Here is a 12406-nt window from a genome sequence, read left to right on the forward strand (position 1 = left end):
TTTTGGAAGGATTAACTGCAAACTTACTTTGCACACCAAGTTCCCTGAAATCTTTAGTTTTGCTTCTTAGAACAAAAAAATGTTTAATTTGTTCACTTGGCCAGTGAGTATTTATGGAACACTTAACTCTGGATACTGGGTACTCCACAAAAGAAGACGGACAAGTTGTGCCCACTTAGAGATTACCTCCTAACAGGGCCACAGCCACATGTCCTGCACACAACTGATGCTGCATGGAAGTTGCACGCACAGTGGGTAAGCGGATGCAAATTCTCTCAACCCCTTTTGCCAAGTAGAGCCACACTTCCTAAGCACGGAATTTCAAGAAAGAAGATATCTTGTTCAGGTGATGCTGAGGGGATCAGAGATGTTAAGGGAGAAATTGGCCCCTTGGTGCAAGCCGAGGGATGAAAATTTTCTTTGAGACAGAAGAGTCTGTTGCCCAGTTGGGAGCACTGCTGGCCCGTGGAAGAGTAGCCCAAGAACCAATGCTCTGGCCACTTCTGGGGCTGGACAGAGAGGCCAGGCAGGGAGGGCCCTTCCTCTCCTGTAGGCAGTAAATATTGACTGGAGACCTGAAGAGCATTATAGTTGCAAAAAGTTGGTGGTCCTAACCCCCTTTCCCCTCATAGCCTAGCAAAGACAGATGATCCATATCTGGCTACACTCTCGTGTTAAGTGTTCTCAGGACAGGACACAGAAAGTTCGAGTCAAGGGCACCTGGTCAGCCTGGGGGCCTCAGGAGAGACTTTACAGAGGCAGTGACATTTAAGCTGGGACCTGGTGCTGAGTATGAATTACCTAGGTAAAGCGAAGTTGAGAAGGACAGACAGAAGGAACCACACGTGAAAAGGCCCAGAGGTGCACAGAGGGTGGGGCCTGGGTGGTCCAGAAAGGGGTCCACCATAGTTAGGTGGGACAGTGCCAGGAGAGGTGGGCAGAGCCCAGATCCTGTAGGGTCCAGAGTGGCTTTCCCCTGTCCTTCCCCTCCCCTTAAGAAATGATTGATCACTCAATGTGTACTGGGCACTGTTCTTGGTACTGTGGGTACAGTGACAAGGAGGGTAGACACAGTACTGACCTCCACAGAAGTCCCAAGGTGGCATAGGCATAGGAGTGAGCTTCCAGCAGGATGTTTAAGGCCCAGTGTGGAGCGCCTTCCTCTTCTCTTTAAATTAATAATTCATGTGCCATAAAATTTATCCTTTTTAAAGCAGGCAGTTCTGCAGTCTTTAGTACAAGATCTTTCACAAGATTGTACAGCCATCACCACTGTCTAATTCCCGAATATTTTCATCATCTCCAGACTAGAGGAAACCCTGGACCTAATACGAGTTAGTCTTCATTCTCCCTCCCTCACCCCCTAGACCCTGGCTTTCTGTTTCTATGGATCTCTGTATTCTGGACATTTCATGTACATGGGATCAGATATATGTGACCTTTTTTTGACCAGATATATGCGGTGTCTTTCACTTAGCATGGTGCTTTGGAAATTCATCCACATTGTAGCATGTACTGGTGCTTCATTCCATTTTATGACAGAGTGATACTCCATTGCATGGTATTTTGTTTATTCATCAGGTGATGGACATTCAGGTTCTTTGCACTTTGGTGTTATGAATAATGCTGCAGTCATCCCAAGTTTTTGAGTGGACATGTGCATTCATTTCTCTTTTGCATATACCTAGGAGTGGAACTGCTGGGTCATGTGGCCACTTTGTGTTTACCCTTGAGGAATCAGCAGACTGCAGCAGCAGCAGCTGCATCATTTTCCACTCCTGGTGGCAATGTATGAGGGTTCCACCTTTCCCACATCCTCACCAAAGCTTGTTACTGTCTGATCCCTCCTCTTCTTGAATGGGCCCTCAAGTGAGACTACCTGGTGGAAAAGAAGGGCTGTCTCTTGGGGCCAGGGCTTGGGGATATGACTTTGAAGGAAGCCCACATCTCCCTGGGCCACCTTCCACCATGGCTGAGTCATCACTCAGGATGCTGGGTGAACTGGCTGGCAGAGGGGCGGGCTGCGCCAGTCACTGCAGAAGCTACCATTAGACTTGACTGAGTTTCTGCACCCAGCCCCAGGCTGCTGGGCTTTCCTTGAAGCAGTTATTTCTGGCTATTTCTGCTCCAGGGAGGAGCAGTGGTGGGTGGAAAAGTTGAATTGTTCCGTGGGGTGATTTTGGAAGCAGAGTGCATCCAGGACAACTTTGACTTGAGGGGAGAAGGTGCTGCTTTCTGAGAGTGCTGGGCTGGGGCTGGGCCCACTTCAACCCTGACAGCACTTTGAGGAGGGGAAATGGGGTCAGTGTGGGCAGTATTTTTCCATGAAGGAGGTGCAGCCCCCATGGTGGGTGTGGCAGCTGGAGGCAGGCCACCGGGGTGCTTGGCAACAGGTGGGCACAAGGGTGTGCCTAGGATAGACATGCCACGCCAAAGAAAACAGAGGGAGCATAGGATTTTAGGCTCAGAGCTGCCACTTATTTGCCATTTGACCTCAGGCTAAATGTCACTCTGCCTCAGGGACCTCATTTGTAAACTAATTACAAAGCTGCTGCAGTGACTGCTACCATGTAGTCTCCTCTATCAGGTGATGGAGCACTAAACTTTGTCAGCAACGGTGTTGACTTTTTGTTTTACTTTTTGCCATCTGTCTGTGCCTTCTTTTGGGCTGCATTTTAGCCAAGTGGTTAAGGGTACAGTCTTTGGGGCCAGCCTGGTCTGGGTTAAAATCCCAGGCCTACCATTTCCAGGCTTGTGCCCTTGGGTAAAACAGTTCCTGTGTTCAAATCTAGCTGTAAATTGTGCAATAATAGCAGATTGTTAGCTAATACTACTGGATCATTGATCTTCAAAACTGGATTATAAGGACTAGTTAACTTGATGGCTATCACCCTGGAGGCAGGGGGAGGATGAGGCCACTTCGCTGGCCACTGGGCAGGAAAGGAAGGGCACTGAGAAGCAGGAGGGCTTGGTGGTCAGCACTCTGTGAACATAACTGTGCAAGTCTTCTGGCAGCAGCTCGGTACCAGGGTGCCTTGGGGAGATGTACATTGCCCAGGTTCCACCTCCAGCAGGCAGACCCCTCTGTCTCCCTGTGTGCATTCTACCAGGGCTAAAGCAGGAACTGCACCTGTGGTTGCATGTCACCCACTTGGTCGAGGTCAGACGGCTTGCTCTGTGGGACTGGGAGGATCAGATGCCTGCCAGAGTAAACACAGGCTTGTCTTCGGTGATTCCTCCCTGCAGAGACAGCCTCCACCAGCTTCCTGCTGAGAGGGGCTGGTGCAGCCTCGCACGATGCAGCTGGAGATGGAAGGAGCAGATGGCCCTGTTGGCCCAGATCCCTGCCAGATTGCCAGGGAGGTGTGGGTGGAGTGGCAGCCTGTGCCAGGAGCAGGATGCCCAAGCGAGAAGGCCAGGAGCTACCTCTTCAACATCTAGATGGGGTTCTGCCTATGGAGGGGTACAGGGAGCACCGACCATGGCCTCACTGTGGGCCCTGAGGCAGGATATGTCTGAACTCCCAGAGAGAACACCTTGGTGTTTCAGGGCCAGCTGGAGAGCTCTTGAGAGCTGCAGGGTAGCAGTTGTGGTAGCCTCATGCCCAGCACCCAGGCCAGGGTGGGCCAGGCAGAGCTTAGGGATCTTTATTCTTAGTTTCTTGTCCAAGATAGTAGTTCTTGGATGTTGTTTTACTTAATCCTCACAGCAAAGGAGACACTGTTGTGATCCCCACTTTACAGATGAGGACACAGGGCGTAGAGAGGAGGGATAACTTGCCTAAAGACACAGCTAAACCATGCATGAGAACAGATGGGCCCCTCTGATAAACTGATAGCCACACCTTGGGAGCTGGGGCTTTGGGGACAGATCTACGTAGATCTTTGGAGCAGATCTACGAAGGCGCAACCAGGAGAAGTGGTGGACATTCCTGGCTGGAGAAGAGAGCATGCCCCACTTGTCTTCATGCCCCCTGTGCCCCAGCCAACCCTTAGACCCCAGGGAAGCTTCCTCCATTGTTCAGGGTGCTCAGAGAGCAAGAGACGAGCCTGGTGAGGTTGGGAGAGAGGACTTTGGTATGGCTGATCAGGCTGTACACTGCACAATTCCAGGGCATGTCATTCACATAGACTATGAGGAGAATAGCACCCCTTGGAGTTGTGCCAGGTGGTAGCCCTGTAAGGCAGGATCATATCATACAGGACTTCGAAGACCAAGGGACTGCAAAGGTTTCTGTAAAGGATCAGAGAGTATATAATCCAGGCTGTGCAAGCCATATAGCCGGTGTTGTAACTCCTCAGCCTCACTATTGTAGGGTGAAAGCAGTCGTAGGCGATATGTAAATGAATGAGTGTGACTGTGTCCCAGGAAAACTTTTATTTACAGAAATAGGCTGCCTGACAGATTTGGCCCATGGACCAGTTTGCCATTCCCAGTGAAGTCCATGCAAGGATTCTGAGCCCCATTCTGAGAGCGGTATGGAGCCCTGAGAGGGTTTTCAGCAAAAGTGAGGAGAGGCTGACATTTTGGCCATGGCAGGATCATGTCCCCTACACCTTACCAGGTAGCAGGGTTTCTTTTGTCTTGTTTGTGGATCCTGGAGCCCTTCTCCCTGCAAGAAGAGGCTTAGGGGCCAGGTGTGGTGGCACACGCCTGTAATCCCAGCCCTAGGGAGGCTGAGGCAGGAGGATCGCTGGGAATTTGAGGCCAGCCTGGACTGCATAGTGAGACCCTGTCTCAAAAAAAAAAAGAAAAAAAAAAGAGGCTTGGCCTGGATCCCAAGGGCCTCTATTGTCCCAGAGGTCTCAGAGCAGAGGCTACTGCCATGCGTTCTCCCTTTCCTTCCCCCACATGCTAGCTCTCAGCTTAGGTCTGGATCCCCAGCAGGGTGGCAGAAATGCTGGTTCCCATCCCTAGTCTCAGGGTCAGATGAAAGCAGTCCACTGGGCAGTAGCCCAGGCTTGCAAATGAGAAAATTATCCCAAATTCCAGCTCCTCCCTTTGGCTGTGTGTGCCTTGAACTATACCCTCCAGACCCTCCATCTCCTCTTCTGCATTGACCTGGTACGTACGTACCTGTTATAGTTTGGGTCTGGATGTCCCCCCAAAGCCTCATGTGGTTATAGGTTATTTTGGAGGTGGCTGAATCTAGAGTGTGTGATTAATTCATGGTGGGGCTAGGCCTGAGGGCACGGGATTAAGGGTGTGAGTGCTACCCACCCTAGGTAGTCTGAAGGAAATAAAAGGGACAGAAAGACCTTGTTAAGGTCTCTTGTTGTTTTTGCTACCTTCTAGCTGCCATGAACTGTTTCTCCTCTGGAGGGCCTGGCTGCCATGCCACCCTGCCTTGGAGCCAGCCAATTAGAGACTGAAACCTCTATGAACTGTGAGCCGAATAAACCCTTTCCCCTTTAACTTTGGGCGTTGGGTATTTTGACTCAGCAATAAGAGAAAAATAACTAATGTGATAGGAAAGGCACAGTAAGAAGACTATTGCTAGGAGAATCTTTTTCTTGCTGAACCCCAGAGGCAGGAAAGCCTGATCATGTGCTGCGTAGTAGGGACTTTGCCCCAGTGAGCTGGGCCTACAGCCAGGCTCTGGCCTCCCAGCTGGAGCTGGGAAATATAACTGCAGAGTTGGCCTTGGCTCATGAATATTAAGGGTTTCTTAGAGATGGGGGTGATTTGTCCCACTTCTTGTGCTGAAAATAACTGCCCAACATCAGAGTAATTACATGGCTTGGGCTCCGTGTAGCAGAGATCACCTCAATAATTGCTGTGCACAAACGCTATTTTGGCAGCTGATGCTTATTTTCTGCCTCAGAATCTTAATGGGAAACCTTTCCACCACCCACCCTGTGCATCTTGCACCCTTACTTCAGGTGAGCAGAACTGTTCTGGACAGGATCATAATGGCTACTTCCACTCCCCCAAAAGCCATCTGTTGAACTCAGGGTACCTCCTAGCCCATGCACAGGCTGGGCCTGGTGATTGGTAGCTTTGGCATCATCTCTTAATATACCTCTGGATCTAGGAGCAGTTACCAGGTCACCCTCCCTCTGTAGGATGGACATGTGGATAACGCTACATCTATGGATGGAGTCTTGTGGAGTTGGCACCAGAGGGATGGTCTGTGTTGCTCAGAGATGGATGCGCTGTCTTTGAACTGAGCCAGGGGACTGCCAGTTGGGCCAAAGTTCTGGAAAAGTTCTTGTGGACTTACTATGTACCAGGGACAGAGCCATAAATACCAGATTGTGGTCCTGCCTTCTTGTGGCTTAGTGTCCAGTGGGCAGACAGACCCAAAGCTCGTAATTATCCATATGGTTATGTAATTATAATTTTAATAAAGGTATAGATGACATGAATAGAAGCTATATGTCTATATGATGGAGATATGGGGGAATTTGAACTGAGACCTAAAGATAAGGAGTGAGGCAGGTATGCATGTGTGCATGTGTGTATGTGTGTGCATGCATGTATGTTAGAGATGGGCACATGGATGATGGTGGTTGGATTTATGATTGGATGGATGGATGGATGGATGGATGACGGATGGATGAGTGGATGACTGGATGGATGGATGAGTGGGTGGGTGGGTGAATTCATGGATGGACAGATGATCGAGTGTTCCACTCAATAGGAATAGGGTATGGAAAAAGCTTAGAGGGTCGGAGGAAGTGTGTGGCTGACAGAAAACTTGCAGAAAGTATTTGCAATTTGGAAGTGAGACTAGAGAAGCAGGCAGATAGGCTCGCTGTGTACTGTTGTGCAAGTTGTGTATTGCCTGGGTCCAGGAGGTGCTAGTCTCACAGAGCTCAGTGTGGATGCCACTCCTGGGATTGTGAAGGATGTGAAGTGCAGGCAGGGATCACATCATGTGAGACCTTATATGAGACCTTATAATGTTTTGGACATTATTCCCTGAGCAGTGGAGAGCCAGGAAAGGGTATTAGTAATTTGTGATAGGGCTAATTTCCATTTTAATGCCCCATACCAGTACTGTCCAACAAAACTTTTTATGGAGATGGAAATGTTCCATTTCAGCACTTTCCAATATGGTAGCCACATGTGGCTACTGAGTCAGAGTGACTGAGAGACTGAATTTTTTTTGTTTTTGGTACCAGGGATCGAACGCGAGACTTTGCACTTTTGAGGTAGGCGGCGGAACCACTGAGCTAAATCCCCGGTGAGAGACTGAATTTCGAGTGTTTATTAGTCATTGTAGCCAGATGTAGCTCATGGTTCATACTGGAGAGTGCAGATCCATCCTCCCAAGGGTCTATCTCTTACTAGATCAAGTCCTGTTGCCCCCAACCACCAGCAGCAATGTGTCTTGGCCGAGTCTGCTGGAGGCAGCACACTGGCTAGGTGGAGGCCTCAGTCTCCTCTTTGCATTTGCAGCCCTGGATGTAGTTGGGGCGGGGTCTGGAACCTGAGCTAATGGCGATAGAGCTGGAGAGCTGCCCCCCAACCCCTACTGCTCCTGGAACCCTGCGGAGTCCTCTACCCCTCATCAATGTCTTTTCCCTGGTACCATGGGGTTGCTGACTGACTTTTTTTCAGCAGAGTGGGTGGCCTTCTCCCTGCCTGTCCCTCCTGGTGGCTTCCTTCCCACAGAGGTACATGGCTGAGGATGCTCCTGGGCATTGCATGTGCCGAGGTGCAGAGACAGTGTCCAGCATGAGCACTTGGGGATGTGGATTTGGCTCCTGTATCAGAGGGAGCCAGGTTGGAAGGGATGAGAGGAGGCTAGGAGGGGCCCAGACCCAACTGCTCTCCATTTGCAGGGCCCAGGCTTCCATCTCTGCTACATCAGCACTGTGACCTCAGGGTTGTCACTCACACACAAGCCAGCTTCTAGATCCAAGTTTATCTGCTGGCCCCACAGGCAGCCGCCCCCTGTTCACCCCTCTGTCCTAGAGGTGCACTTGCCAATCACCTGCCCAGTCCACCCCTGGGACTCTGAATCCAGGGGGGAATCTGGTCACTCATGCCAGGCCCTCACGTGCATGCATACCCCATGTGCGACGGGCATCTCACTCCTGTTCCCTCCTGTTACAGTGCGCTACTTCCTGAAGAATAAGGTCAGTCCTGATTTGTGCAACGAGGATGGACTCACAGCCCTGCACCAGGTAAGCTGGGTTCACCAGGGGCCCCCAGCGCCCTGCTCCCCACCTGGACTGGACAGGTGCCCCATTTTGCTGCACTTTCCTGCCCAGAACCCTCAGGGTGGACGGAGTGAGGAGCCACAGGTGGCCCATCTGAAAGACTCTTGTCTGCTTCAGGGACGTGAGTGTTTCTCACACGCATGACTGTGGAGCCTCTGTGTGCACACATACACACATGTGTGCAGAGACAGGCCCCGAGGATAGTGGCCTGTGTTAACTGTATCCCCACTGCCCAACAAAGCAAGTCTGTTTGGAGCTTGACATTTTTTTTTTTTTTAGTACTGGGGATCGAACTCAGGTCCTTGCACTTGCACAGCAGGCAGCGAAACCACTGAGCTAAATCCCCGGCCCTGGAGCTTGACATTTGACAAGTACATTTGCACCCACCAGGACATCCCACCCACCCTGGTGACAAAAGTGATTAATGCAAAGCCCACAGGTCCAAGAACTATGGCCATGAACCATGTACTGTCACAACACATCTGCTTCCTAGGGCAGCATGATGGTCCCACCCTCCCTGGCCAGGACAGGCTGTTCTGGCTCACTTCTTGCGTGGATGATTCCTCCTCCTCTGCAGCCTCCTAAGTGTCCCCAGCATTCACTCTGGTTCTTTCAGCCACAGGAATGTTCAAACCAAAACCTTGAGTTTACGCAAAGCTCTGGGATCTTCTCATACTGCTGGGGCTAAAGAATAAACTCTTGGCCACGTCGCAGAAGACCTGTAAAGCCCAGCCCCTGCCCAGTCCTCTGCTTTCTGGCTCTCTGATTCTGGCCACCAGCTTTTCTGGTCCTGGGACACTAGACTCCTCCTTCCAGGGTATGGACAGTGCTCTGTGTGCTCAACTGCTAGTCCTGTCCACCCTAAGAGCCTGAGAGCTGTGCTGTGACAGACACGTCCTTTTCCTGAGCACCCTCGTTTCTAACAAATCCTTTTGGCCATTCGTGTGGCAATTTGATGTCACCTCTTCCCTAACCAGACTCAGCCCCATGAAGACACAGCCTGAGTCTGTGCTCATTGCTGTGTTCCAGCATCTGTCCCCAGTCTGGCATCCAGTAGGTGCTCAACACACGCATGCTGAATTCTCGAGTGAGCACTCCAAAGCTTTCCCATATCCTGGACCAAGTGAAGGACCAGGTGGACTTGTGTGCAGCCTGTGGGAGGAAGCTAGGTAGGAAGGCATGGATGGAGACTGGTTGTGCTCTAAGCCCCAGGGCAAGGCCTTGCCCTCAGCCCCATAACCCAGCGGCCTCCTCATTCTCCAGGGCATAAAAACCCTGCAAGCAGCCAGATGTGATGATGCGCACTTGTACTTCCAGTTATTCAGGAAACTGAGGCAGGAGAATCACAAATTTGTGCCCAGCCCGGCAACTTAGCAAGACCCTGTCTCAAACTAAAATATATATTTAAAGGTCTGGGGATGTAACTCAGTGCCCTGTGGGTTCAATTCCCAGTGCTGCCAAAAAACCCCCAAATCAACAAAACCCACAGACAGCCCTCGACACTGGATAGATATTAGTTATTAATAAAATGTGTCCTGTGGCCACTTCTCTGCAAAGCCCTTCCCTTATGCATTTGTGTGGATTTGGTCCTCACCAAAGCCTCTGAAAGGTTATTCTCCCCACTTTGTGACCCAGAACCGTGAGGCTCCAGGACAGCCCTTCCCATAGGCCTTTCGGTGATGAGGGGAGCGTTCTGTGTCTGCACTGAGCGGGACAGAAGCTTCATGTGACTAATGGGATGGAAGAACTGGATTCTGACTTATTTAATTGTTCACAAACTTAAGTAAGTCGAGGAGCCATGTTCGACAGAGCAGATCCGGGTGGTGCCGTCTCCTGTCTGAGCCCGGTCAGTGCAGCAGCAGCAGCAGATCAGGATGGAAGCCAGCAGTCTCGCCTAGTGCTGCTGTCCCTGCCTCAGTGAACTCTACCGAGGCACCTCCTCTGGCTTGGAGTTCCTGCTCCCCGCATCGCACCTCGGCTTCCTCTCTGCTCGTGACTTGGCTTCATCAGCAGTCCCTGCTGTGGCTTCCAGCTTAACTCTTCTGGCTCTGAGTTTAGGTCCACGGATTCCTGACCAGGTGGATTCATCCTGCTCACCACTTCCACTGCAGGAGACACCCCACCCAGGACCTGCAGGCTCTGTTAATTCACTAAACAGTATTTACTGAGCACTGACTGCCATGTTCTCTGCTGGGCACAGGGCCCCAGATTTGAGTTAGGCAGCATCACTGCTCTCAGAGTTCACGGTGTGTTGTGACCATGGGCATGTGAATAACAAAAAAGGCAATGCAGTGTGGTCAGGGTTCACACAGAGGTAAGCAGAGAGCTCTATGCAACTTGAAGCTGAGAGCTGATGAACGACCTCAAAGGGGAACTGAGAAACGCTTCCAACAGGAAGGGCACCTGAGCTGGGTCTTGAAGGTTGAGTAAGAGCATGCTAGATAGAAAGGAAGAACATTCAAAGCAGAGGTAACAGAATTAAAGAGGCATGAGAAAGAGCATCAGCCTTTCAAGCCTGGAATCGGGGGGGGTCAGTTGTGGCATTATCAGTATGCAAGGGACCCCGAGGAAGCAGCAAGAGGCAAGACTGGGAAGACTGAGAACAGGGCCTCCGGAGTCAGACCCTGGTGAATCTGTAGCTCTATTTTCATCTTGGATTTAATCCATTTCTCAGTGTGGCTGTGTGAACCCCAGCCTCATTGAGCCAGTTTCCCCGTCCATAAAGGGGATGAGAGATCCTCACAGGCTTGCTTTAAGGATTAAGTGCAGCAATGAATGGCCAAAGTTAGCTAGGTGCCCAGCTTAGCGAGGGAGTCCTCCAAAAGCTTTGGCTTTTCTCCATGACAATGTGATGTGTCCTGTTGTGATCACCATCGTTTCAGGGACTGTCGTTGTCATTGTTAGTGTCACTACAGCTCCAGTACAGCCAGGGGGACTGGTGCATGTGAGCATCCTCTTCCACCTGGCCCAGGAGTGTGGATCAGCTCCTCTGCCTTCCGGGTCTACAAGCTGAGAGCCGCGTGATTGATAACTGAGGAAGCGTTCTCTGAGTGTGGGTGTGTGGAAGGGGGTGAGAGGGAGGCAGGCAGAGAAGATGAGGCCTCACCTAGGGCAGTAGGGATGAGGGCAGGGATTTAGGAAATGAAGCCACAGCAGGAGGAGTCAGCTGAAAGCCAGGTGCCATTCCCTGCCTTGGCCATGCAGGGCCTGCCCACCTCTCCGAGGGCATCCTCAAGCATCCCCAACCTTGCTAAGCCGCTCTGTTCAGACTCTGCAGTTCAGGATGCACAGCCCCACCGCCTTCAATCTGACTTTCCACTCCTGGGAGTTCCACAGATCTCCATTGACAGCCTGGGACCCTCTTGTTCTACTGTGGCCCATTGCCTTGAGTGCCCTCTGGTGGCTGTGTCACGCCACCGCGTGGTCCTCCGGTCACCTGAGGCAGTACCTGCTGCAATCTCCTGCCTATCTAGCAGAGATACCTTCAGACCTAACCACCCGAAGACTGGCTGACTCAGAAAGAACACGGGTCTCTGGCATCATCTGTGTAAACGGCTGCTCCTTTCCCACACGTCCTTCTGGTGCCGAGCCCTGGCTCACTGGGCATAGAGTGGGGGCTGTGGTGCCCTTGTCCCACACCCACGCCTACACCTATGCCCTCTTGCAACCATGGACTCACACAGGTGTCCCTGCCCCTTCTGCTGGCCTCTAGTCTCTTCTCACCATCCTTACAATCTTTTCTATAGGCCAGACCACTGCCATCTCTTAACTGGATGACCTCACCAGTGGGCGTGTACACACACACACACACACACACACACACACACACAATCTGTTCTCCACAAGGAACTAGCAAAGAGTGATTTTTACAAACAATTCTGAGTGTGCTACTTTTTTGAGGTTAGCTCTCCAGCAACTCCCATTGCTCTGAACACCAAGCCTACACCTGGTGGTCAGGGCTGAGCCCAAGTCCCCTACTGGCTTCTCCAGAAGTCACCTCTAGGCCAGATCCTGCACTCTGGAGTCTGCGAACTGCTCCAGACTTCCTCGTCTGTCCTCACCTCTCACTCATGCCCCTGGCAGAGGCCCTAGTGTCCTCATACTAATTTTTTGCTCCTGATCCCTGGAGTTTGGGGGCTCCTGAACCCTTGTGTTCTCTCTAGGGGGCTACAGGCTCCTGAACTTGTCCCCTTGCTGGGGCTCACCCACCTGAGGTCACCGCTCCATGCAGGTGG

The 12406-nt window shown here is 51.4% G+C and overlaps 1 protein-coding gene across 2 annotated transcripts in view; it reads left to right on the forward strand.

Moving 5' to 3' along the window:
- The window catches only part of Ppp1r16b (protein phosphatase 1 regulatory subunit 16B), a 96289-nt gene that overhangs the window by 61874 nt on the left and 22009 nt on the right, over positions 1-12406 (forward strand). For both annotated transcript variants that reach the window (XM_004867770.4, XM_004867772.4), the window contains exon 3: positions 8065-8135. In XM_004867770.4, coding sequence (XP_004867827.1) covers positions 8065-8135 — 71 coding nt within the window. The remainder of the gene's footprint in view (positions 1-8064; positions 8136-12406) is intronic.

This window comes from Heterocephalus glaber, unplaced genomic scaffold (assembly GCF_053883595.1).
Source record: "Heterocephalus glaber isolate CG9 unplaced genomic scaffold, H.glaber_assembly_v1.0 deba00001532, whole genome shotgun sequence".
NCBI classification, from domain to species: domain Eukaryota; kingdom Metazoa; phylum Chordata; class Mammalia; order Rodentia; family Bathyergidae; genus Heterocephalus; species Heterocephalus glaber.